Source organism: Taeniopygia guttata, chromosome 26, assembly GCF_048771995.1.
Source record: "Taeniopygia guttata chromosome 26, bTaeGut7.mat, whole genome shotgun sequence".
Lineage (NCBI taxonomy): Eukaryota > Metazoa > Chordata > Aves > Passeriformes > Estrildidae > Taeniopygia > Taeniopygia guttata.
Genome location: NC_133051.1, coordinates 2688716 through 2715647, shown reverse-complemented (window position 1 = coordinate 2715647; position 26932 = coordinate 2688716). Strand labels below are relative to the sequence as shown.

General features: G+C 60.4%; 2 protein-coding genes across 2 annotated transcripts; both read left to right on the top strand.

Moving 5' to 3' along the window:
- The first annotated feature begins 207 nt into the window (after positions 1 to 207).
- On the top strand, positions 208 to 10070 carry REN (renin). Its single transcript, XM_041721202.2, has 10 exons — positions 208 to 308; positions 703 to 859; positions 946 to 1069; positions 2401 to 2519; positions 3478 to 3674; positions 5747 to 5755; positions 6596 to 6718; positions 8022 to 8166; positions 8243 to 8341; positions 9470 to 10070. Exons 1-10 carry the CDS (start codon positions 208 to 210, stop codon positions 9629 to 9631), a joined length of 1236 nt encoding a protein of 411 aa, XP_041577136.2. The 3' UTR covers positions 9632 to 10070.
- Positions 10071 to 13482: 3412 nt separating this feature from the next.
- ETNK2 (ethanolamine kinase 2) lies at positions 13483 to 25898 on the top strand. The gene is made up of 8 exons (XM_072918871.1): positions 13483 to 13739; positions 18574 to 18833; positions 20225 to 20362; positions 22031 to 22173; positions 22266 to 22349; positions 23323 to 23492; positions 24053 to 24126; positions 25078 to 25898. The coding sequence occupies exons 1-8, from the start codon at positions 13527 to 13529 to the stop codon at positions 25148 to 25150; spliced, it is 1155 nt and encodes a 384-aa protein (XP_072774972.1). The 5' UTR covers positions 13483 to 13526; the 3' UTR covers positions 25151 to 25898.
- The last annotated feature ends 1034 nt before the right edge of the window (positions 25899 to 26932 follow it).

Genomic DNA, 26932 nt, shown 5'->3' with positions numbered 1-26932 from the left:
CTGGTGCTCTCCATGCCATTCCCAGTCTGCCCAGTGCCACCCATGCCATTCCCACCCTGCCCAGTGCCACCCATGCCATTCCCAGCCCTGCCCCTGCCAGGGGAGGAGGATCCCGCAGGGATGGAGGCTCCCGGGCTATAAAAGCTTCCTCCCCTGCGGGCAGGGACGGGACGGAGGCGCGGGCAGGGAGGGGACAGCGGGGACACGATGGCGGTGGCACCCGGCAGGCGGCTGCAGCCGTGCCTGCTGCTCCTGGCCCTCACCTGCGGCGCCACTTTTGTCCCCTGGCCAGCCCAGGCCCTGCAGAGGTAGCGGAGCTCGGGTCACCCTCACGGGGCCGTCCCCATCTTTTATTCCCGGGGAGGGTGAGGGGCTTTGCTGCTTCACCCCCTTCCTCCTCCTCCTCCTCTTCCTCGCTTCTCTTCCTCCAGCACCGCCTGCTCACGGTGGCACAACACGAACTCGGGGGGATCTTTCCTAATTTAAACCATTTGGCCGCACCCCGAATCCCAAATAACCGAATTTGGGGGCAGCCTCGGGGTCCGTGTGTGCCCCCAACCCACCTGGGGGGGAGCGGCGAGGAGCTGCTGCCATCTAGAGCCACCGGTTTGGACTTCCCGAGGCCGGGAATGCCGCTGGAAGCTGCGAGGGGACTGGGTGGGGGATCCCCTGGTGCCCCCCAGCTCTGCCGTGCCCCCCCAGGATCGCCCTGCGGAGGATGCCCTCCATCCGCCAGACGCTGCGGGAGATGGGGGTGAAGGTGCGGGAGGTGTTCCCGGAGCTGCGCCGGGCCACGCGTGGACAAGGGGACGGTCCCCGCAACGGGACAGCGCCCACGCTCCTCACCAACTACCTGGACGTGAGTGCGACCCTTGTCACCTCTGTCACCGCCGTGTCCCCCGGCTGGGCTGGCTGTGAGCCCGGGGTGCTCCCCGTCCCCCCCAGACCCAATATTTCGGCGAGATCAGCATCGGGACCCCCGCGCAGACCTTCAAGGTGGTTTTTGACACGGGCTCGGCCAACCTGTGGGTGCCATCCTACAAGTGCTCCCCCCTCTACAGCGCCTGTGGTGAGTAATGGGGGTGACCCCACCCCAAAAATCTCAGCGACCCCCAGGGCTGCTCAGAAGGGGCTGGCGGGGGGCTCTTTTCTGGCAGGATTTGTATGGGGGTGTCTCTCTGTTGGTACCCCTGGTACAGCCTCAAAAACTCCAAAGAACCCTGGTACAGCCCCAAAAACCCTAGTCCAGCCCCCAAAACCCAAAAAAACCCCACTACAGCCCCAAAACCCCCAAAGAACCCTGGTACAGCTCCAAAAACCCCAAAGAACCCTGGCACAGCCCCCCAGACCCTGGTAGAGCCCCCAAAACCTTGGTACAGCCCCAAAAACCCTAGTGCAGCCCCAAAAATCCCGAAGAAACCTGGTACAGCCTCAAAAATCCTAGTACAGCCCCAAAACCCAAAAAAACCCTGGTACAGCCCCAAAACCCCCAAAGAACCCTGGCACAACCCCCAGACCCTGGTAGAGCCCCCAAAACCTTGGTATAGCCCCAAAAATCCCAAAGAAACCTGGTACAGCCCCAAAACCCCCAAAGAACCCTGGCACAGCCCCCCCGACCCTGGTAGAGCCCCCAAAAACCTTAGTCCAGCCCCCAAAACAAAAAAAAACCCGGTACAGCCCCAAAAACCCCAAAGAACCCTGGTACAGCCCCCCAGACCCTGGTAGAGCCCCCAAAACCTTGGTACAGCCCCCAAAACCCTAGTGCAGCCCCAAAAATCCTGAAGAAACCTGGTACAGCCTCAAAAATCTTAGTACAGACCCCAAAACCCCCAAAGAACCCTGGCACAGCCCCCCAGACCCTGGTAGAGACCCCAAAACCTTGGTACAGCCCCAAAAACCCTAGTGCAGCCCCAAAAATCCTGAAGAAACCTGGTACAGCCTCAAAAATCCTAGTACAGACCCCAAAACCCCCAAAGAACCCTGGCACAGCCCCCCAGACCCTGGTAGAGACCCCAAAACCTTGGTACAGCCCCAAAAACCCTAGTGCAGCCCCAAAAATCCCAAAGAAACCTGGTACAGCCTCAAAAATCCTAGTACAGCCCCAAAACCCCAAAAAACCCTGGTACAGCCCCAAACCCCCAAAGAACCCTGGCACAGCCCCCAGACCCTGGTAGAGACCCCAAAAAAACCCAAAAAACTGGTACAGCCCCAAACCCCCCAAAGAACCCTGGCACAACCCCCAGACCCTGGTGGAGCCCCCCAAAAATTTCCTTCAACCCTTGGTAGAGCCCCCAAAACCCTGGTACAGCCCCTTCAAGCCCTGGCACAAGCCCCAGGGGGTTTGGGGGGGAGCAGAGATGCTCTGTGCCCCTCTGGGATGTCCCTTTTCCGTGTCCCCAGTGTCCCACAGCCGCTACGACTCCTCCAAGTCGCGCACGTACATCGCCAACGGCACCGGCTTCGCCATCCGCTACGGCACCGGCAGCGTCAAAGGCGTCCTCAGCCAGGACGTCGTCATGGTGAGCCCTGCAAACCCACAGAACCCCCAAAACTCACACACCTGGGACCCACAGAACCCCCAAAATCCACACACTGGAACCCACAGATCCCCCAAATTCCACACACCTAAAACCCGCAGAATCCCTGAATTCCACACACCTGAAATCCCCAACATCAATACACTGGAATCCACAGAACCCCAAATTCCACACCCTGGAACCCATAGAACCCCCAAATTCCACACACTGGAACCCACAGAACCCCCAAATTCCACACACTGGAACCCATAGAACCCCCAATTTCCGCACACCTGGAACCCACAGAACCCCCAAAACTCACACACTGGAACCCATAGAACCCCCAAATTCCCACACACCTGGAATCCACAGAACCCCCAAAACTCACACACCTGGAACCCACAGAATCCCCGAATTCCACACATTGGAACCCGCAGAACCCCCAAATTCCACACACTGGAACCCACAGAATGCCCTAAAATCCAGATCCTGGAACCCATAGAACCCCCAAATTCCACATCCTGGAACTCATAGAACTCCCAAATTCCACACACTGGAACCCATAAAATCCCCAAAATTGACACACTTGAAATCCCCAAAATCCACACGCCTGGAACCCATAAAATCCCCAAAATTGACACACTTGAAATCCCCAAAATCCACACTCCTGGAACCCATAAAATCCCCAAAATTAACACACTTAAAATCCCCAAAATCCACACGCCTGGAACCCATAAAATCCCTAAAATCCACACATCTGAAATTCCCAAAATCCACATGCCTGGAAACCATAAAATCCCCAAAATCCACATGCCTGGAAACCCACAAAATCCTTAAAATCCACACACTTTAACCCCACAAAAACCCCAAAACCCACAGATCCTCTCCCTCAGCCCGGAGACGCGTGGGGTGTTTTTTTGGGGTTCCAGCTGTGCCATCACCCCACAATTCCCTCCCGCAGGTGTCGGACATCCCGATCATCCAGGTGTTCGCCGAGGCCACGGCGCTGCCCGCCTTCCCCTTCATCTTCGCCAGGTTCGACGGCGTGCTGGGCATGGGCTACCCCAGCCAGGCCATCGATGGCATCACGCCCGTCTTCGACCGCATCCTGGCCCAGCAGATCCTGCAGGAGGACGCGTTCTCCGTCTACTACAGCCGGTGGGGTGCGGGGACAGCTGGGGGATGGGGACACCTCAGGGGGATGGGGACATCTGGGGGGAACAGGGAGACCGTGGGGGACAGGGACACCTGGAGGGGATGGGGACATCTGGGGGGACAGGGACATTTGGAACAGGGACATCTGGGAGACAGGGACACCTGGGACAGGGACACCTGGAGGGGATGGGGACATTTGGGACAGGGACACCTGAGGGGGACAGGGACATCTGGGACAGGGACATCTGGGGGGAACAGGGAGACCTGGAGGGGATGGGGACATCTGGGATAGGGACACCTGGGACAGGGACACCTGGAGGGGATGGGGACATCTGGAGGGGACAGGGATACCTTGGGGGACAGGGAGACCTGGAGGGGACAAGGACATCTGGGACAGGGACACCTGGGGGGAACAGGGACATTTGGGACAGGGACACCTGGAGGGGATGGGGACATCTGAGACAGGGACATCTGGGGGGAACAGGGAGATCTTGGGGGACAGGGACACCTGGAGGGGATGGGGACATTTGGGACCAGGACACCTGAGGGGGACAGGGACATTTGGGACAGGGACACCTGTGGGGGACAGGGACATCTGGGAAAAGGAGACCTGAGGGGGACAGGGACATTTGGGACAGAGACACCTGGAGGGGATGGGGACATCTGGGACAGGGAAACCTGATGGGGGACAGGGACACCTGAGGGGGACAGGGACATCTGGGAAAGGGAGACCTGAGGGAGACAGGGACATCTGGGAAAAGGAGACCTGAGGGGGACAGGGACATTTGGGACAGGGAAACCTGAGGGGGACAGGGACATCTGGGGGGATCAGGGACATCTGAGGGGATCAGGGAGACCTTGGGGGACAGGGACACCAGGAGGGGATGGGGACATCTGGGACAGGGACACCTGAGGGGGACAGGGACATCTGGGACAGGGACACCTGGAGGGGATGGGGACATTTGAGACAGGGACACCTGAGGGGGACAGGGACATCTGGGACAGGGACACCTGAGGGGGACAGGGACATTTGGGACAGGGACATCTGGGACAGGGACATCTGGGACAGGGACACCTGAGGGGGACAGGGACATCTGGGGGGGTCAGGGACACCTGGGGTAGGGATCGAGTTTTGGGGGTCACAGGTACAGTGGGAATGGGGTTGTGGGGTGGAGAGATGGGGATGGGGAGATGGGGTGGGAGGAAGGAAGGAATGGGGGATCCTGGAGGAGCTGGGGAAGGAAGGAATGGAGGATCCTGGAAAAGATGGGGAGGGAAGGAATGGAGGATCCTGGAGAAGGTGGAGGGGAAGGAATGGAGGATCCTGGAGAAGGTGGAGGGGAAGGAATGGAGGATCCTGGAGAAGATGGGGAAGGAAGGAATGGAGGATCCTGGAGAAGATGGAGGGGAAGGAATGGAGGATCCTGGAGGAGCTGAGATGGGAAGGAATGGAGGATCTTGGAGGAGCTGGGGAAGGAAGGAATGGGGGATCCTGGAAAAGATGGAAGGGAAGGAATGGAGGATCCTGGAGAAGATGGGGAAGGAAGGAATGGAGGATCCTGGGGAAGATGGAGGGGAAGGAATGGAGGATCCTGGAGGAGCTGGGGTGGAATGAGGCAGCACAAGAGGCAGAGGGGGTGGGCGCTGACCCGGAGCAGGGAGCGGCAGCTCCTGGCTCCTTTGTCACTGTCCCTGCACAGCCACCACTGGGTGAGAGGGGCTGCAGCAATCCCAGCCTGGCGGGGCTTTGGCGCTTCCACAGGCAAAATTTTAAACAAATCAACCCCTCCAAAAACCCTGCACTGGCAGCCAAACCTCCTTCCGTTCCTTCCCCCAATCCTCCGAGCTCCCCTCAGCACCCCAAACCCCCTGGAGCAGCGGGAGGAGGAGCAGGAATTCTGCTCCCAGCCCAGCTCCAAAAACTGTGCAGTGACAGAGACCCCAAATACACCCCAAAATCCCTCTCGGCACTGTCGGATTTAGGGGCAGCACGGTGCCTCCTCTGTGTGTCACCTGTGTCCCCTGGGCTCCCTGGGGACACCCTGGCACCTCACGGAGCATCCTTCTCTTTGCAGCGCTTCCAAGTAAGAAGACCCAGAAGCACGAGTGCCCTCGAGGCCACCCCGTGTCCCCCGGTGTCCCCTGGTGTCCCCCGGTGTCCCCCGGTGTCCCCCGGTGTCCCCCGGTCCCTCTGCCAGCCCCAGGATGTCCTGCTCGGGTTCTGCCCCATCCTAAGGGGCCACCACACCCACCTGGGGCGTGTGTCACCTCGCTGTCCCCAGCTGCTGGCAGGGCCAGCAGAGCCTCGTGGCTGTGGCCGCTCCCTCCAGGCTGGGAATTTTGGGGAATGGGGAATTGATCCCTCCAGGGATGGGAATTTTGGGGAATGGGGAATTGATCTCTCCAGGGATGGGATTTTTGGGGAATGGGGAATTGATCCCTCCCAGGCTGGGAATTTTGGGGAATGGGGAATTGATACCTCCAGGGATGGAAATTTTGGGGAATGGGGAATTGATCCCTCCAGGGATGGGATTTTTGGGGAATGGGGAATTGATCCCTCCAAGGTTGGGATATTGGGGGAAATGGGAATTGATCCCTCCAGGGATGGGAATTTTGGGGAAAGGGGAATCAATCCCTCCAAGGTTGGGATTTTTTGGGGAAAGGGGAATTACTCCCTTCAGGATGGGATTTCTGGGGAAAGGGGAATCACTCCTGCTGGGCTGGGATTTCTGGGGAAAGGGGAACTGATCCCTCCAAGGTCGGGATTTTTTTGGGAACGGGGAATCACTCCTGTTGAACTGGGATTTTTTGGGGAAAGGGGAATCACTCCTCTTGGAGAGGGAATTTTGGGGAAAGGGGAATCACTCCTCTTGGACGGGGATTTTTTGGGAAAAGAGGAATCTCTCCCGCTGTGTTTGGCACAGGAACGCTCCCCTAAAACCCGGCGGGGAGATCATCCTGGGAGGCAGCGACCCGGCCCATTACACCGGCGACTTCCACTACCTGAACGTCAGCAGGAGCGGCTTCTGGCAGATCCGCATGAAGGGGTGAGAGGGGGCTCTGTCAGGGTGGGATTTCCGGGATTTTGGGGGATTTCAGGGATTTTGGGGATTTCAAGGATGTTTTCCCCCATCTGGAGAAGATCAGGGTGAGCTCCTCCAGCTCCTCCAGGCTCAGAAGGAGGCAGGAGCAGCTGGGAATGCAGAGGGGGTGGCACCGTGGGCTGATATTCCACTTGTGGGCTGATATTCCACTTGTGGGCTGATATTCCACTTGTGGGCTGATTTTCCACTCGGGAGCTGCAGTTGGAAGAGTTTAACCCCCGTCAGTCCCGCGGGAGGAGCTGAAACAATCCGGCTTTGTTTAACCAAAAAAAAAAAAAAAGCCCAAAAAATCAGCCCTGCAAATGCTGGAGCTTAGAGCCCATGCTGGAAAAGCTGGGAGCAGCAGGAGCCTGGCTGGGGATGGATGTGACAGTCCTGGTGTCACCAGGGGATACTTGGGATGGAGGTGACACCCCTAGGAGCACCCTGGGTGTCACCAGGGGACATTTGGGATGGACGTGACACTCCTGGGAGCACCCTGGGTGTCACCAGGGGACATTTGGGATGGAGGTGTCACTCCTGGGAGCACCCTGGTGTCACCAGGGGACATTTGGGATGGAGGTGTCACTCCTGGGAGCACCCTGGTGTCACCAGGGGACATTTGGGTGGGATGTGACACTCCTGAGAGCACCCTTGGTGTCACCAGGGACAGTTGGGATGGAGGTGACACCCCTAGAAGCACCCTGGGTGTCACCAGGGGACATTTGGGATGGAGGTGTCACTCCCAGGAGCATCCTTGGTGTCATCAAGGGGCAGTTGGGATGGAGGTGTCACTCCTGGGAGCACCTTGGGTGTCACCAGGGGACATTTGGGTGGGATACGACACTCCTGGGAGCACCCTTGGTGTCATCAAGGGACAGTTGGGATGGAGGTGACACTCCTGGGAGCACCCTGGGTGTCACCAGGGGACAGTTGGGATGGAGGTGACACCCCTAGGAGCACCCTGGGTGTCACCAGGGGATATTTGGGATGGAGGTGACACTCCCAGGAGCACCCTTGGTGTCACCACAGGAGACTTGGGATGGAGGTGACATCCCTGGGAACACACGGGATGTCACCAGGGGACATTTGGGATGGACATGACACTCCTGGGAGCACCCTGGTGTCACCAGGGGACATTTGGGATGGAAGTGACACCCCTAGGAGCACCCTGGGTGTCACCAGGGGACATTTGGGATGGAGGTGACACTCCTGGGAGCACCCTGGTGCCACCAGGGGACACTCAGGGCCACCCCTCCCGCTCCAGGGTGTCCGTAGGGGCCGAGACCCTGTTCTGCAGGGAGGGCTGCTCGGTGGCCGTGGACACCGGGGCCTCCTACATCACCGGCCCCGCCGGCCCCGTGTCCGTGCTCATGAAAGCCATCGGGGCCACCGAGGTGGCCGAAGGGGAGGTGAGTGACCGCCAGCCCCTCTCCGTGTCCCCCTGGCTGTGCCCGGCCCTGTCCCAGCGCTGTCCCCTCCCTGCAGTACGTGGTGGACTGTGAGCAGGTGCCTCAGCTGCCCAACATCTCCTTCCACCTGGGAGGGAAGGTTTATGGCCTCAGCGGCCCGGCCTACGTGCTGCGGGTGAGTGTCCGGGATCCCCCAAATCACCACCCCAAAACCACCTTCCTTGCTCCCCTAAACCCTTCTGTAGGGGGGAGGTGTCCACCTGAGCCAGGGCGAGCAGTCCCTGTGTCCTTGGGTGGTTTGGGGGGATTTTGCTGGGATTTGGGTATCAGGAAAGGCTTTTCACGCTGGAACAGAGGGAAATGGTCACCAAGAGTGACCAAATCCACATTTCCCCTCTGTTCCTCACATTTTCACCTTGGGACAGCGAGAAATGGTCACCAAGAGTGACTAAATCCACATTTCCCCTCTGTTCCCCATATTTTCACCCTGGAATAGTGGGAAGTGGTCACCAAAGGTCCATGGTGGGCAAATCCACATTTCCCCTGAGCTCCCACCCTGATCAAACCAGTTGGGATCCCAAACTGATCAAACCATTTGGGATCCCAAACTGATCAAACCAGTCAGGATCCCAAATTGATCAAACCAGTCAGGATCCCAAACTGATCAAACCAGTTGGGATCCCAAACTGATCAAACCAGTTGGGATCCCACCCTGATCAAAGCAGCCCCTCGCGGGTTTCTCCGGCTGCTTTTGGAGCTGCTCCTGCTCCGGGCTCTGCCCCACGGTGGGATCCTCTCCCCACAGCCCTCAGCACCTCTGTGGGGCTCTGCAAACCCCAGAGGACCGCAGGGAGGTCACCCCCAGGCACAGGCTGGGATTTTTGGGGAAGGAGCTGGTCCCGATGATCCTCGTTTGGGACACCCCACAACTCCCGGAGGAAGGAGAACCGTGGCCAAGCAGGGGGCAGGGTGACACCGGGACCCTCCTCCTGTCCCCTCCATCACCCGGGGGTCTCCTTTTCTCAGCAATCCCAGCACGGCAAAGGGTGTGGACCTGAGTCCCGGTGTCACCGTGCCCCTCCTCCTGTCCCCTCCATCACTTGGGGGTCTCCTCGCAGGAACCCCAGCACGGCAGAGGGTGTGGGGCTGGGTCCCGGTGTCACTGTGCCCCTCCTCCTGTCCCCTCCATCACCCGGGGGTCTCCTCGCAGGAACCCCAGCACGGCGCAGGGTGTGGGGCTGGGGCACGGTGACACCGGGACCTTTCCCCTGTCCCCTCCATCACCTCCATCTCCTTCCCGCAGCAATCCCAGTACGGTGAGGACGTGTGCGTGGTGGCTTTCTCCGGGCTGGACATCCCCCCTCCGGCCGGTCCCCTCTGGATCCTGGGCGCCACCTTCATCGGTCACTACTACACCAAATTCGACCGCCGCCACAACCGCATCGGCTTCGCCACCGCCCGCTGAGGGTCCCGGGGGCCGCGGGGACCGGGCTGGGGGTGGAGAACCGGCCCGGAGGCTGCGGGAGCCCCGGGAAGCAGCGGGAGAACAGCAGCTCCCTTCCACCTCCTCTCCAAAGTCTCCCCAAACTCTCCTGATCCCGCTGCCGAACCCCCGCGCTGCTTCCCGGGAGTCGAGCCCGGAGCGGCACCGGAATCTCACCGGGATCCCGCGGCCGGAGCGGCCCCTCCGGGCGATTTTCGGGCGATTTTCGGGCGATTTTCGGGCGATTTTCGGGCGATTTTCGGGCGATGTGCGGTGCCAGGAGCAGCGCACAGGGATTTGCTGCTGGTGCGGCTGAGGGACGCTCTGGGAATTGTGTTGTTCCTAAATCGGGGGCAATAATCCGTGTTTAAGGATGGTTTTAGCCGGTGTCAGCCCTGCCTCTCTTAGTGAGTTTGATATTAAACAATTTAAAGCAACAGGAGGATGAGCCGGGGGTTGGTGGTGCAGAGGGGGGGATCAGCCACCTTTATTTGGGGAACTGGGCCACAAACGTCCCCGTGCCAGCGGCCACCTCTTCATTTGTGCCCTTCCACCCCACAAGGGCGCAACGCCCTCCGCAGCTCCTGCGGGCAAATCCAGGGCTCTGCAAAGCCCTTCCTGCAGATGGGACGGTGCCAGCAGCCCTGGGTGTCCCCTCGGGGACAGGGACACGCAGCTCTGCTGTGGCACTCCGGGAGGGGACATTTCCTGCCACCACAGGACGGTGGCTCCTGTCCCAGGGTCTGTTTCCATGAGAAAAGCAGAGGTTTTTCTCTGCCCTGGATGTGGTGATGCACCTGGAGCTGGAGGGAGGGACAGGGCAGTGCTCCTCGCTCGGGGGGACATTCCCAGTTCCAGCCCTGCAGCCGCGGACCCCAAAGCCAGGGGAACACGGGCTGGCCTCCAGTTTGACCAGTTCAGGCGGCCGGGAGTGGGAAATCTGCTCCTGGGGCAGCGCCTGGAGCAAGTCAGGATCTCACCAGGGAGGAGCAGCTGCTGGCAGGAGCTCCTCACACTCAGAGCTGCAGAGCTGAGGAATTGCCAGTGCTGAGGGACCCCAGAGCTGAGGAACCCGAAAACTGACAATTCCAGGGCTGAGGAACCCCAAAGCTGAAGAATTCCAGAGCTGACAATTCCAGGGCTGAGAAATTCCCAGAGCTGAGGAACCCCAGAACTGACAATTCCAGCACTGAGGAATTCCCAGAGCTGAAAATTCCAGGTTTGGGGAACCCCAGAACTGACAATTCCAGGGCTGAGGAACCCCAAAGCTGAAGAATTACAGAGCTGACAATTTCAGCACCGAGGAATTCCCAGAGCTGAGGAACCCCAGAGCTGAGGAACACCAGAACTGACAATTCCAGGGCTGAGGAATTCCCAGAGTTGACAATTCCAGGTTTGGGGAACCCCAGAACTGACAATTCCAGCGCTGAGGAGCCCCAAAGCTGAAGAACCCCAGAGCTGACAATTCCAGCACTGAGGAACCCCAAAAAGTTGACAATTCCAACATGAGGAATTCCCGGAGCTGCCAAATTCCCTCTCAGCTTCAGGGATATTTGGGAAAGGGAGCCCGTGGCTGCTGTGTGACCCTTCCAGCACCTCCCCCTAAGCTCCCGGCCCTCTTTCCAGCCCTCCCAGCCCCGATCCTCATCCCGGCCCTGCCCCACGGCAGCTCCAGAGTGGGGAGGATGTGCCTGGGGCGGATTTTTGTCCCTCCTGGGAGCTCCTCGGGGCGATCCGAGCTCTTTGTGCTGGAATGCGCAACCCCGGGGGGCTCCGGGGAGGGGAAAATTCCGAAATTCCGGCTCCTGTGGGTGGGATGTGGTTATTTCTGTCACCTCCAACGCCGGGGTGGTGGCAGTGGCTGTCGGGGTGGAGGGAAGGGACGAATATCTGCTCTCATCCAGCGTTTCCTGAGCCGGGAAGCAGCGGCAGGGAGGGATGGGACCATCAGAACAGAGCGAATCTGCTCAGGTCCAGTCTCCCCTTCCTACAGGAGGGAAATCCCACTTGGAAACACCCAAACCTCCTCCGCCTCACACTCCACAACCAAGGCCAAGTCTGGAGAAGACTCGAGGGGCTGCAAAATGAGCCTTCAGCCTTCTCCGGGGCTTCTACCACATCCTCCAGCTGGAATAGCCTGACCTAAACCGGGCTGCTTTTGGGGGAGCCGCTTCTGTTCCAGCTCCGCGCACTCCTTTCCAGCAGCGGGAGCTCAAATCCACCCCAGCCGGTGGCGGGGCCCCTTAAGCCGGGCTATCAACACCTCTGATCGCCTCCTCGGGGGGAATTTCCCGCTGGATGCTGCGGCTCTGCCCGCGGGGCTCCGCCAGCCCGGATTAGATCGTTCCGGCCGAGCAATTAGGCCAAGCTCAGCCCAGCAAAGCGCGGCAGCAATTATGCCCATCCTATTAACGCTGACAGGGCTGGAGGTATTTTTAGAAACACGGGAAACTGCCCGGCGGGGTTTTTGTCCTCTCGCTCCGTTTTCTTAAATGGTTTTTCCCCAGGTTTCCACTGGATTTTTCTCCAGTCCGTCGGGCTGGTTTCAGCTCCCTGCTGGGAGCTCTGGAGGGGCACTCTGCGATGTGACGCGGTTATTTCCTCTGATAATGAAGCCGCCTCCGGGCTCTGCCAGCGGGAAAATGCCGCTTTTTCTTCACCCCCAAACCCTTTCCCAGCCCAGCTGCGAATCCCTCGCTGCGTTATCCCGAGGGGATCCGTCCCGCCCGGAGCTCTGGGGATGGATGAGCGCATCCCGTGTGTGGGTCCTTTGTACCCCCAAAGGAGGGCGCGGGGGCTGCGCGGAGCCCCCCGGGGTGGCGGAGGGGTTCCGCTGGTGGGTGGGTGGGCATTGGGGTGCCGGGGGTGGTCCCGGTCCCGGTGCGGATCTTTTGGGGTTCCAGGAAGGGATGGGGAAATCACCCGGGCAGGAGGCAGCGGGTGCGGAGCGCGATCCCGGTGCGGGGCAGTGCCGGGGGTGGCTGAGGGGCTCCGGGAATGGGCGGGGGAGGCACCGACAGCAGCTGCGGGGTTTGGTCCCGGTGCCGGTGCCGGCCGGGCGAGGCTCCGCTGCCCAGGATCCCCGGCTCGGGATGCGGTCCCGGTCGGGCGCCGGGGCCCCGGTGCGGGTGGGACGCCGGTTCGCTGATGCCGGTGCGGGTGCGGCAGCCGGGTCTCGGTGTGCGGGGGGTGCGGGTCCTGCCCTGCCAGCGATGCCGGTGACGGTAGGATGCGGGTGCCTGGTCCGGGATGCCGGTGCCGGTAAGATGCGTGTGCCCTGCCCCCGGTGCCGGTAGGATATGGACCCGCTGCCCGGGATACCGGTGCCGGTAGGATGCGGATCCCTGCCCCCAGTGCCGGTGCCGGTAGGATGCGGGTCCCTGCCCCCGGTGCCGGTGCCGGTAGGATGTTTGTCCCCTGCCCCCGGTGCCGGTAGGATATGGACCCGCTGCCCGGGATACCGGTGCCGATAGGATGTGGGTCCCTGCCCCCGGTGCCGGTGCCGGTGGGATGCGGATCCCTGCCCCCGGTGCTGGTGCTGGTAGGATGTTTGTCCCCTGCCCCCGGTGCCGGTGCCGGGAGGATGCGGGTTCCCTGCCCCCGGTGCCGGTGCCGGTGCCGGTAGGATATGGACCCGCTGCCCGGGATACCGGTGCCGGTAGGATGTGGATGCCTGCCCCCGGTGCCGGTAGGATGTTTGTCCCCCGCCCCCGGTGCCGGTAGGACGCGGGTCCCTGCCCCCGGTGCCGGTGCCGGTGCCGGTGCGGGCGCTGCCGCCGCTGCCGGGGAGGCGGGCGGGAGGCGGGCCGGTGACTCATGGCTTCCCAACGGCGGCGGCTCCTCCCCGCGGCCGCCGGCCCCGCGCAGCCCCCGGCACATGGGCCGCGGCTCCGGCAGCGCGGAGCTGGCCATGGCCGCAGCGCCCGCCCGCTGCCCCGACTGCCCGGGGCCGGAGCCGGGGGGCGGCGGCGGCACCCCCGCCGTGCCGCACCTCGGCATTGCGGTGGACGAGGGGGACGTGCTGCCCGGGGCGCTGCGGATCGTGCGGCGGCTGAGACCCGCCTGGGAGCCGGCCACGGTGAAGACCAAGGTACGGGGGGAGAGAGAGGCTGAGCCGGCACCCGCGAACCGGCGGGGATCGCCCGCTGGGGCTGCGGAGCCCGGCTGGGTGCGGTTGTGGGGTTCTAGGGGTGGCTGAGGGGGCTGCGGGGCTCACCCCGGTGGGGTGTGGGGTCAGCTCACGGGGGGCTGAGAGGCTCAGCCTTGGGGGGCTATGGGGTCTGCCCTAGGGAAGTTGTGGGGCTCAGCTTGCGAGCTATAGGGTTCGTCCTATGGGGACTGTGGGGTTTAACCCAGGGGCTCCCAGATCTGTTCGAGGGGGGATGTGGGGCTCACTCTGAGGGGGCTGTGGGGTTCACCATGGGGGGTGCAGGACCTGCCCCAGAGGATGTGAACCCCCAAACCCCCACCCCCGGGGTGCAAAGGCGTGACACCCCCACCGCGCCCCACGAAGTTTAGGGACCCCTGGGGTGGTGGCCGAGCGGTGGCTGCGGGTACACACGTGTCCCCAGGCTGGCTGCCGAGGTGCCCGCAGGAGCGGCCGCTCCCGGGAGCCGCTCTCCTTTGGGATATTTGTTGGCTCCCACATTTCAGCGTGGGCTGAGCCCCAGTTCAGCCGGGAGCCGGACACGAGTCCCGGGCTGCTGGCACAGGACGGGCTCGGCTGGCAGAGAATCGCTCTGGCCAGGGCTGGGGTGACACAGGCTGGTGGCACCGGTGCCCTCGGCTGTGCCCTGGCGCTGGGCACCGGAGCGTGGAAGGGCTGGAAATGTCTGCACGTGAGCGAGCGTCCCCTCCGAAGGCACACGCTTCCCGTCATTAAAAATGTATTAATAGCCAAGCGAAATGAAATACAAGAAGCTGCAGGAAAAGCCATCTGAAAGGGCAGATGGCAGCGGGCAGGAAGCTGGGAGTTGGAGTTTGCAGGGGCAGGAAATGTCTCGCTCTGCTCGCAGAGCTCGGTGGTTGTGGAGGGACCCCGGCTCTGCGGTATCCAAGCTCCGCAGGGGTCAGTGTTCCACAGCAGCTCGGATGTGCGGGCGTGTGTTTTTTAATTTTAAAAAAGGGAAAAAAAGGTGGGAAAAAAAAAAAAAACCGCTCACGAGTTGAGGGAAAACCCTCCCGTTGCGTTTCCCTCGGCTGCTTTCCCTCCTCCCGCGTATTCCCTCGCAGGAGCCGCTCGGGGATGGGATGGAGCGGCCCAGGGGCCTCAGCTGGTTCCCATTAGCGATCCCGTTCCTCTGCCCGCTGCCCTGGAGCGCTGCCCCGTTCCCAGCACCTCGCGGGGCTGTACCAGGCTGTGCCGGCGGCTCGGGAAAATCTCCCGGAGCTCAGGAACGCGGCAAGAAGGATCTGGGAGCGCGGGCTGCCCCGTGTGTGCTCCTGGTTGTGCCCGCTTCCAGGGCTCCTGCTCCTGATCCCGGGGGAGTGTGCGTGTGGCTGAGTCAGCCCCCCACGCTCCCAGGGGAGCACAAACTCATCCCTCCATCCATCCATCCCCCCATCTCTCCATCCATCCATCCATCATCCATCCATCCCCCATCCATCCATCATCCATCCATCCATCCATCCATCCATCCATCCATCCATCCATCCATCCATCCATCCATCCATCCATCATCCATCCATCCATCATCCATCCATCATCCATCCATCCATCCATCCATCCATCCATCCATCCATCCATCCATCATCCATCATCCATCCTCCATCTATCATCCATCCATCATCCCCCAAGCAGCCACCCCCAAACCCAGCGAGTCCCTGCAGGTCACCGAGGGGCCACGTGTGCAGCTCCAGAGTCGCTGGCCTGGAATTCGGGGTGGATAGGGCTCAGTTAAAGCTCCTTAAATCCCATTAAATCCCATTAAAGCTGCTGGGAAGGGCTGGCCAGGCTGTGGGGCAGCAAAGCCACCAGGATCTCCCTCGACGCGGAGCTGCTCACGTGTGGTTCTCGGTGACACCTGCGTGGCCGGGGTGTGACACCTCTGCTGCCTGAATGGCAGGACAAGAGGAGGAAAGAGCTGAGCCCTGTGGTGAAACTCAGATTTATCAGCTCAGGGAAAAAGCAGCTGGAGAAGGTTTGGCCACAGCTGAGGGGCAGCACCCCTGAGGATGGGGCAGCACCCCTGAGGATGGAGCAGCACCCCTGGGGATGGGGCAGCACCCCTAAGGATGGGGCAGCGGCCTCGCCCTGCTCGCCCCAAATCCGGCTGTGGAATGGGGGTGTCAACCCTGTCTGGCTTGGAGGGTCTCATTCCAGAGCCTGGAGTCTCCCTCGGGGAGCCCTATATATAGGAAGCCTATAGGGGAGCGTGGGTTGCTGAGTGGGATGTCTAAAATTATCCGTCCCATCGCTGAGCTCCGCGGCTGCCGGAGCAGGAACCTTCTCCCCCTCCTGCTCCCGCTCCCCAATCCCACAGGGCTGGAGGAATCGTTCCTATGGGGTGCCACAGCACCCCAGAGTGCCCAGTTTGGAGTTGGCACCCTGGGGGACAATGGGACAGGGGTTTCCTGTGGGGTGACAGAGCCCTAAATCCCCTCAGCGCCCTGGAAGTGCCCAAAATCCCAGTGGGATGAGGGAGTCATGGAGTGCCCAGCTTGGAGCTGAACATCCCACGGTGTGGGGGACAATGGGACAGGGGTTTCCTGCGGGGTGACATGTCCCCAAACCCCCTCAGTGCCCCAGAGGTGCCCAAATCCCAGCAGGATGAAGGAATTATTCCCATGGGGAGCTGCAGCACCCCGGGGCTGTCACGGGGAGGTTTCCTGTGGGGTGACAGAGCCCTAAACCCCCTCAGGTGCCCCAGAGGTGCCCAAATCCCAATGGGATGAGGGAATATTTTCCAGGGGGAGCAGCAGCATCCCGGGGCTGGCATGGGGAGGTTTCTTGTGGGGTTTCAGAGCCCCAAACTCCCTCGGGTGCCTCGGAGGTGCCAAATCCCGGCGGGATTAAAGAATAATTCCCATGGGGAGCAGCAGCACCCCAGGGCTGGCATGGGGACAATGGGACAGAGGTTTCTTGTGGGGTGACAGAACCCCAAACCCCCTCATTGCCCTGGAAGTGCCCAAAATCCTGGCGGGATTAAGGAATCATTCCAATGGGGAGCAGCAGCACCCCGGGGCTGGCATGGGGACAATGGGGGTGATTTCTTTTGGGGTTTCAGAGCCCCAAACCCCCTCATTGCCCCAGAGGTGCCCAAATCCCGGCGGGATGAGGGAATCATGCCCAGGGAGAGCTGCATCACCCCGGGGCTGGCACAGGGACAATGGGGGTGATTTTCTGTGGGGTGACAGAGCCCCAAACCCGCTCCGGTGCCCCGGAGGTGCCCAAATCCCGGCGGGATGGGGAAATCGTGCCCAGGGAGAGCTGCAGCACCCCGGGGCTGGCACGGGGATGTTTCTTTTGGGGTTTCAGAGCCCCAAACCCCCTCGGGTGCCCCGGAGGTGCCCAAATCCCGGCGGGATTAAGGAATCATTCCGATGGGGAGCTGCATCACCCCGGGGCTGGCACGGGGACAATGGGGGTGATTTCTTTTGGGATTTCAGAGCCCCAAACCCCCTCGGGTGCCCCAGAGGTGCCCAAATCCCAATGGGATGAGGGAATATTTTCCAGGGGGAGCAGCAGCACCCCGGGGCTGACACGGGGACAATGGGGGTGATTTCTTTTGGGATTTCAGAGCCCCAAACCCCCTCAGTGCCCCGGAGGTGCCCAAATCCCGGCGGGATGGGGCGAGGAGCCCCGAGCGGGCGGCAGCAGCCCCGGCATGTGCGCGGGCAGGCGGCCAAGGCGGAGCGCCGGGAGAACAAAACTCCTTTTCCATCTGCGAGGAGCCGTCAGAGCGGTGACACCGCGATGTCCCCAGCAGCGACATCCCCGCCTATCAGCGCCCCGGCCCGCGGGGAGGGTCGGAGGAGGGGATGGGGGGGTGGTGTTGGCTCCGGCCTTGTTTTCAGCCTCGTTGGCTGGTTTATTTATTTATTATTATTTTGAATTTCGTGCCAATTTGCGCTGTTTTGTTGGTTTTCCCTCCCCCCCCCCCCCCAGCGAGACATTGCTGCTCCCATGCCAAGCGTGCTGGTGGCACTTCTGGCCTGAGCTGTTCCTGAGCTATCCCTGAGCTGTTCCAGGTGAAAAAAAAACAGGATTTCCACCCAAACCACCCCTTCTGCCTTCAGAGGTGCTCCTGAGCTGCTCCTGAGCTGTTCCTGAGCCCCCAGGTGGAAAATAACAGGATTTCCACCCAAATCACCACCTCTGCCTGCAGAAATGTTACTGGGCTGTTCCTGATCACCTAGGTGAAAAAAACCCCAGGATTTCCACCCAAATCACCACCTCTGCCTGCAGAGGTGTTCCTGGGCTGTTCCTGAGCTGTTCCAGGTGAAAAATAACAGGATTTCCCCCAAACCACCCCTTCTGCCAGCAGAGGTGTTCCTGAGCTGCTCCTGAACCCTTAGGTGAAAAAAACCCAGGATTTCCACCCAAATTGGCACATTCCACCCAAATGCTCAGAGGTGTTCCTGAGCTCTTCCTGAGCTCTTCCTGAGCCCCCAGGTGAAAAAACCCAGGATTTCCACCCAGACCACCCCTTCTGCCAGCAGAGATGTTCCTGAGCTGTTCCTGAACCCTTAGGTGAAAAAAAACCCAGGATTTCCACCCAAACCAGCACCTCTGCCTGCAGATCCCTGAGCCTCATCCTTCCAAACTCGTGTCACTCCCCCACGACCCTTCCTGGCTGCGCCGCCTCTCTCTTTTTCCCTCATTTTTGCCGCATCCATGAGGTTTTTTCCAGCGGTGGGACGAGCACAGGGGGTTCCCTGTCCCACCCAGGTGTGTCACCCCCTCCACGTTTGTCCCCGCGCAGCTCTTCACCGATGGCATCACCAACAAGCTGGTGGCCTGCTACACAGCTGAGGGCATGGGGGACGCGCTGCTGGTGCGGGTGTACGGCCGGAAAACCGAGCTGCTGGTGGACAGGGAGACGGAGCTGAGGAATTTCCAGGTGCTCCGAGCCCACGGCTGCGCCCCCGACCTCTACTGCGCCTTCCAGAACGGGCTCTGCTACCAATTCCTGCCGGGAATCGCGCTGGGACCCCAGCATGTCAGGGATCCCCACATCTGCAGGTGCGTGGGAGCTCCTGTGTCCACCCCTGTCGGTGTCAAGGCAGGACAGGAATGAATAGACTCGACTCAGAAGGCTGTGAGAGTAAAACTCTGATTTATTCAAAATACCCCGCTCTTTTATACAGAGCTTCGTGAGAACCAACTCCATTGGTCCAATGGAAAAAAAATGAGAGTAAAACTTCAATTTATTCAAAATACCCCGCTTTTTTATACAGAGCTTCGTGAGGGCCAACTCCATCAGTCCAATGGAAAAAACCTGAGAGTAAAACTCTGATTTATTCAAAATACTGCACTCTTTTATACAGAGCTTCGTGAGAACCAACTCCATCTGTCCAATGGAAAAAAAACAGAGTAAAACTCCAATTTATTCAAAATACCTTGCTCTTTTATACAGAGCTTTGTGAGGACCAACTCCATTGGTTCTGAAGTGAAAACAACTCACACCATTGGTGTACAGTGCTTGACACACAGTGATAGAACTTAACTATAAACAATGTAAAAAACAAGAGAGATACAGAATTATTTACATTCTTCTCCAGCTCTTTCCCAGGCTCCTGCCTGGCTAGAAACTCTCAGTTTCTTTCTTTGACTGAATCCAAGACCCACACATCCCTAGGGTGGATCTGGGGGTTTTCCAGGGAAAATCCTCAGTTTTCTGGGGTTTTTTTCTGTGTTTTCAGGTCTCCCCTGGCTGCTGTGGCTGGGGGTCGTGGGTGTGCCCAGTCCTGGGATAAATGGGGGTCAGGGGATAAATGGGTAAAAGTGCAGGAAGAGTTGTCAAAATTACCAAATTTTGAATTTTTATCAGGTTTTGGTGAAGAGTGGTTTCCTGGGAAGCTGGAATTAAAGTTTCCTGGGAAACGGGAATTAAAATTTTCTGTAAATCTGGAATTAAGATTTCCCTGGAAGCTGGAATTAAAATTTTCTGGGAAGCTGGAATTAAGGTTTCCTGGGAAGTTGGAATTAAGATTTCCTGGGAAATTGGAATTAAGATTTCCTGGGAAGTTGGAATTAAGATTTCCTGAGAAGTTGGAATTAAAATTTTCTGGGAAACTTGAATTAAGATTTCCTGGGAAGCTGAAATTAAGATTTCATGGGAAGCTGGAACTGAAATTTTCTGGGAAGCTGGAATTAAGGTTTCTTGGGAAGCCAGAATTCCTTGGGAAGCAGAGCTTGGGCCTGAATTTGCCCTCAAAATGCGCTTTCTGAACTGCTTCAGAGGCTGATCCCTGACACGGAAGGAGGGCTCAGCTGTGCGAACCCTGTGCTTTAAGCAGGATTTTCAGGGAATCCCTCTGAAGACACCCCAAAGCTCTTTTGGGGAGGGGGGGGATTTTGAGATTTTGAGGATTTGGGATCACCCCTCACCCTTTTCCTGTGCTCCACGCCAGGCTGGTGGCCCGGGAGATGGCCCGAGTCCACGCCATCCACGCCAACGGGAGCCTCCCCAGGCCCATCCTGTGGCAGAAGCTGCACAAATACCTCGGCCTGGTGAAGACGGAGCTCAGCCCAAAGGTATCCAACCCCAGGTAAAGGCAGAGGGATCCCACAGAGCCAGGCTCTGCCTCGGGCACCCCCTGCCCACCCAGCTCTGGGTAAATCCTCTGCGGGGATTTGGGGCTGGATCCCTCTCAGACCCCCCGGAGCAGCTCCAGCCCCGTCCTGCTGCCACTTTGGGGAGGATTTCAGCTTTTTTTTGGAGCTTTGGGATGTATCTGTGCAGCATCCAGCTGGAGCACAGCCTCCCACTGCTGGAACAATCCTCCTCCTCCTGCTGGGAATTTAAGCCTGGAATAAACCTGAGCTCAAGCCCTGCCGAGCTGACAATAAATTTTAGAAATTAAACCACTCAATCCCCGCTTCCAGCCAGCCCATCCCGCTTTTCGGGGCGGCCGGTTTGGAACAGCAGGTGAGCTTTGGGGTGTCTGGGAAGGATTTGGGGCAGCCCCAAGAGGTGAATGAACCCCGGGCAGGGCAATGATTAACCCGGGGCAGGAGCCAGCCGGGCTTTTCGCAGCGCCCGCCGGGCCACGGGCAGACTTTACCCACCCTGCACCTTCAGCGCAGCCAATTAGGCAATCATTAACGAGCTCTCCTGAGGTTACCGAGAGGCTGCCAGAGTCCAAAACATCCCCGTGCCCCGTGGGATTTCGGGGAGAGAGCGCTTGGTGGATTTGGGGGGTGGGCGTGGGGGTTTTGGGGATAACAGATGCGCTGAGGCTGAGCTGTGGTGTCTGTCTGGGTACCAAACTCGGTCCCCTCCCCAAAAAACGGCCTCGTTAGCCCAGATTTGTGTCATTAATGGGGTGGTTTGGAAGGCAGGAGAGGGAAGTTGGGGAAATTCTGCCCTTGAGCCCCAGAGAAACACTGGAACTTGGGGAAATTCTGCCCCTGAGCCTCAAGGAAAATGCTGGAAGTTGGGGAAATTCTGGAAATTGGGGAAATTCTGCCCCTGAGCCCCAGGGAAACACAGGAAGTTGGGAAAATTCTGCCCCTGGGCCCCAAGGGAAGCTCTGGAAGTCAGGGAAGCACAATTCTGTTCCTGCAGCCCCAGGGAAGCACTGGAATTTGGGGAAATACTGGAAGCCAGAGAAATTCTGGAAATTGTGGAAATTCTGCCCCTGAGCCCCAAGGAAACACTGGAAGTTGGGGAAATACTGGAAGCCAGGGAAATTCTGTCCCTGAGCTCCCAGGGAAGCTTTGGAAGTCAGGGAAGCACAATTCTGGTCCAGTGGCCCCAGGGAAGCTCTGGAAGTTGGGGAAACACTGGAAGTTGGGGAAATTCTGTCCTTGAGCATCAAGGGAAGCGCTGGAATTTGGGGAAATTCTGCCCCTGAGCATCAAGGGAAGCACTGGAATTTGGGGAAATTCTGTCCCTGAGCATCAAGGGAAGTGCTGGAAGTTGGGGAAATTCTGCCCCTGAGCATCAAGGGAAGCACCAAAATTTGGGGAAATTCTGCCCCTGAGCATCAAGGGAGTGCCAGAATTTGGGGAAATTCTGCCCCTGAGCATCAAGGGAAGCGCCAGAATTTGGGGAAATTCTGTCCCTGAGCATCAAGGGAGCGCCAGAATTTGGGGAAATTCTGCCCCCGAGCCCCAAAGCAGCACTAGAAGCCGGGGAAACGCCACCCCCGAGCCCCAGGGAGGCTGCCCGGGAGCAGCAGCGATGCCACCCTGTCCCTTTTGTCCCCTGCCAGCCTCCCGCAGGACGTGCCCAGCCCCGAGGCGCTGGAGCAGGAGCTGGCCTGGATGAAGGAGACGCTGCCACCGCTGGGCTCCCCCGTGGTGCTGTGCCACAACGACCTCCTGTGCAAGAACATCATCTACGACAGCACCCAAGGTCTGTCTGTGCACCCAGGGGTGTCCCTGTGCCACCCCCCGGCGGGGTGTCACCTCTGTCACCTCTGAGAGCCGCCGGGTTTGTCCCCGCAGAGCGCGTGCACTTCATCGACTACGAGTACACGGGGTACAACTACCAGGCCTTCGACATCGGGAACCACTTCAACGAGTTCGCAGGTGGGGATTGTCCCCAAAGGTCCCCCCAGCCCCGCCTGGGGTGGCCCTGTCCCTGTGCTGGAGGAGGGAGGTGTCCCCAGTGCCAGACTGGGAAATGGGGTGTTCCTATTACCTGGAGGGAATTTCCCCAGTCCCATACTGGGAAATGGGGTGTCTCTCTTACTGGGATGGAAAAGGGAGTTATTCCCAGTGCCATATTGAGAAATGGGGTGTTCCTATTACTGAGGGTGGAGGAGGGAGTTATTCCCAGTTTCATACTGGGAAATGGGATTTTCCTATTACCTGGAAGGAGTTATCCCCAGTCCCATACTGGGAAATGAGGTGTCTTTGTCACTGGGATGGAGGAGGGAGTTTTATTCCCAGTCCCATACTAGGAAATGGGGTGTCTCTGTTACTGGGATGGAGGAGAGAGTCGTTATCCCAGACTCAGGGTGGGAAATGGGGTCTCTTCATCCCTGGGATGGAGGAGGGAGTGATCCCCAGTCCCATACTGGGAAATGGGGCATTCATATTACTGGGATGGAAAAGGGAGTTTTATCCCCAGTGCCATACTGGGAAATGGGTGTTCCTGTTACTGGGGGCAGAAGAGGGAGTTTTATCCCCAGTCCCAGGGTGGAAAAACGGGGCTGTCCTGGGGTCTCCTGATCCCTGAGGATGGAGGAGGGACTTGAATCCCCAATCCCATGATGGGAAATGGGGTCTCCCCATCCCTGGGCATGGAGGAAGGAGCCGCACCCCAAATCCTGCAGCAGGATTTGGGGCTGCCCACGGTCCGAGCGGGGTCTCTGCCTGGGGTGCCATCCCCGGCTCCTCACCCCGAGGCTGGCTGGGGGCCAGCAGCCGATCCTGGGGTTGTGCCCGGCTGGGGTTGTCCTCTCCTCGCTTTGCTGTGAAGAACCCAACCCCTTCTTCTCCCCCCATGTCCCCCTCGTGTCCCCCCATGTCCCCCTCGTGTCCCCCCGTGTCCCCCCAGGTGTGAAGGAGGTGGATTATGGCCTCTACCCCGGCAAGGAGACGCAGCTGCAGTGGCTGCACTCCTACCTGCAGGCCTACAAGGAGCTCACCCAGGGCCACCCAGGGGACAGCCAGGTGTCCCCAGAGGAGCTGGAGACGCTCTACGTGCAAGTGAACAAGTTCTCCTTGGTGAGTGGAGGAGGAGGAGGAGGAGGAGGAGGAGGAAGGAGCCGACCTCGCTGCAGGGCTGGAAACACAACCCAGGGAACGAGGGAGTTTTCCTCTGCTCTCGGGCTCCCAGCTGACCTGGCCAGCATGGGGGCTCGGTGACATTGGGGACAGGCTGTGCCATGGGGCCTGGCAGCGCCTCAGAGCCCCCGGGCAAGGTCACGGGGGTGTGCTGGGGACAGCTGTGCCCGGCAGGGTGGCCTTGGGCAGCCCTTCCGAGGGGTCAGCCATGGCCGCAGTGAGGAAATCCTCTTTGCTCGCTGCCAGGGTTGGCCCCGGCCGATCTTGTGGAAATTTCGGGTGAAGGATTCTCTGTTTTCCTGGCTGGAGCTGGCAGCACAGGGGGTGGCACTGGGGAAGGTCCCTGTGCCCAGAGAAGGGACAGTCACCATGTCCCCACAGCCTGGGGGGCACAAAAATCCCGCCGTGGGCCAGCCCTGTGCGTGTCCTGTCCTTGTCACAGCCCTGGGAGTCGGGGCACGGGGGTTTCTGTTCCCTGACCCTCCTTCTGCCCCTTGCAGGCCTCCCATTTCCTCTGGGCCTGCTGGGGCCTGATCCAGGATAAATATTCCACCATAGACTTTAATTTCTTACGGTGAGTCCACACCGCCGCTCCAGCGGGAAATGAGCGCGGGGGGAGGAGCCCGGGGAGGATCTGGGGAGGATCTGGGGGAGGATCCTGGGGAGGATCCCAGTGGTCCCTGGGGAGGATCCTGGGGAAGATCCAGGAGAAGATCCCAGTGGTCCCTGGGGATGGTCCATGGGAGGATCCTGGGGAGGATCCTGGGGAGGATCATGGGGAAGATCCCAGGGGAAGATCCAGGGGAAGATCCCAGAGGTCCCTGGGGATGATCCATGGGAGGATCTGGGGGAGGATCCCGGGGAGGATCCTGGGAAGGATCCTGGTAGTCCCTGGGGATGATCCCAGTAATTCCCAGGGAAGATCCCAGTGGTCTCTGGGGAGGATCCAGGGGAGGGTCTCAGGGATGATCCAGGGGAGGATCCTGGGGAGGATCCTGGTGGTCCCTGGGGATGATCCCAGTAAATCCTGGGGAGGATCCCAGGGAAGATCCAGGGAAAGATCCAGGGGAAGATCCCAGTGGTCCCTGGGGATGATCCAGGGGAGGATCCTGGGGAGGATCCTGGTGGTCCCTGGGGATGATCCCAGTAATTCCTGGGGAGGGTCCCAGGGAAGATCCCAGTGGTCCCTGGGGAGGATCCTGGCTGTCCCTGGGGAGGATCCTGGCTGTCCCTAGGGAGGATCCCAAGTAGGATCCCTGGGAGGATCCCAGCAGTGCCTGGGGAGGATATTTAGGGAGGATCCCGGCAGTCCCTAGGGAGGATCCTGGTGGTCCCTGGGGAGGATCCCGGTGGTCCCTGGGGAAGATCCTGCTGGTCCCTGGGAGGATCCCGGTGGTCCCTGGGGAAGATCCTGCTGGTCCCTGGGGAGGATCCCGGTGGTCCCTGGGAAGGATCCTGCCGGTCCCTGGGCCCACGAGCGGCTCAGAGCCGTCCCTTCTCTCTCTCTGTCTCCCTCTCTTCGCAGATATGCAAAATTAAGGTTTAAACAATACTTCAAGATGAAGCCGGTGGTCACGGCCCTGCAGCTCCCCAAGTAGGGACCACCCCGAGCTCTTCTCTCCTGGCCGTGCCCTCGCGCTCCCCTGGCCCCTCGCCCGGTCCTGCTGGTGCCCAGGGGGACAAGAGGAGCTCTGCCACGGCCACCAGCGCTGCCAGGAGAGCCTGGCCACCCCAAGACTGGACCATGAGATGCTGGAGAGGACCAGAGCCCCGGCGAGGCCCCAGCCCATGCCAGGAAGCCTCACCACCGCCTTAAGGCCGGTCCCGGTGCCCGGCAGGTCCGTGCCCCGCTGGCACCGCTGCTGCTGCCGGGCCTGGCACCGTCCCCTCCCCCTGCGCTGTCCCCGAGGGGGACACGGTGTCACCCCGGCCACTCAGGAGCCCCCAGAGTTCTGCCGGTCACTTTGGCTGCCCCACTGTCCCCTCCTGCCCTGCTGGGTGCCACCCTCAGAGCAGCGCCGTCCCCACTGACCCCAGGCACGGGACCCCTGTCCCTGAGGGGTGGCAGCTGTGGGCGAAGGGACAGGGCCAGCCGTGAGCCGCTGGCACCAGTGGGGCGCTGCTGGTGGGCACGGGTGTCCCCACAGCTGCCCCTGCCTGGCCCCACTGTCCCCTCGGCTTGGTGGCCCCCAGCTCTGCCCCCAGGGGACATCAGGGGCTGTCCTGCCTGTCCCCACCGCTGTCCTCTGTCCTGCCTGTCCCCACTGCTGTCCTCCTCCCTGGGCCGCGTCCCCACCCCTGGCAGGAGGTGGCACGGAGCTGCCCCACTTCAGGGACCTCCTGTGCCACCCCTGGCTGTGGGGACACAGTGGCTGTCCCTTCTCTGGGCCCTGTCCTGTCCCTGGCTGTGGGGACACGGTGGCTGTCCCTTCTCTGGGCACAGCGATGTCCCCCAGAGCCCCGTATCCTGTCCCTGGTTGTGGGGACAAGGTGGCTGTCCCTTCTCCAGGTACAGGGACCTCCTGTGCCACCCTGGCTGTGGGGACACAGTGACTGTCCCCTCTCTGGGCACAGCGATGTCCCTCAGAGCCCCGTGTTCTGTCCCTGGCTGTGGGGACACGGGGACTGTCCCTTCCCTGGGCCCTGTGCCACCCTGGCTGTGGGGACATGGTGACTGTCCCCTCTCCAGGCACAGGGATGTCCCCAGAGCCCTGTGCCACCCCTGCTATGGGGACACAGTGGCTGTCCCTTCTCTGGGCACAGCGATGTCCCCCAGAGCCCCGTGTTCTGTCCCTGGCTGTGGGGACACGGGGACTGTCCCTTCTCTGGGCCCTGTGCCACCCCTGGCTGTGGGGACATGGGGACAGTCCCTTCCCTGGGCCCTGTGCCATCCTGGCTGTGGGGACACGGGGACTGTCCCCTCTCCGGGCACAGGGACCTTCACCAGAGCCCTGTGCCACCCCTGGCTGTGGGGACACGGGGACTGTCCCTTCTCTGGGCCCAGGGATGTCCCCAGAGCACTGTGCCACCCCTGGCTGTGGGGACACAGGGACTGTCCCCTCTCCGGCCACAGGGACCCCCCCCCGGCAGAACCAGGGCTGCTGGCACGCCCGTGGTTGTTTTGGTGGGAAATAAAAGCTGCTGGTAGCTGGAATTTGGGAATTTGGGGCTGGCGGATCTTGGGGGGCCGGTGCCAGAGCAGGGGCAGCACCCCCGGGCTCTGGGGGTGCTCCTGTCCCTTCTGTACCCCGAGATGTCCCCATGCCACCCTCACCCCCAACCCTGGTGGAGCCCAGGCCCCACTCTCTGCTCCAAAAAGTCACTTTTATTGTGCCAAGGGCCGGGGGGAGGAACGACTGTAAACAGGGATGTGAAATATA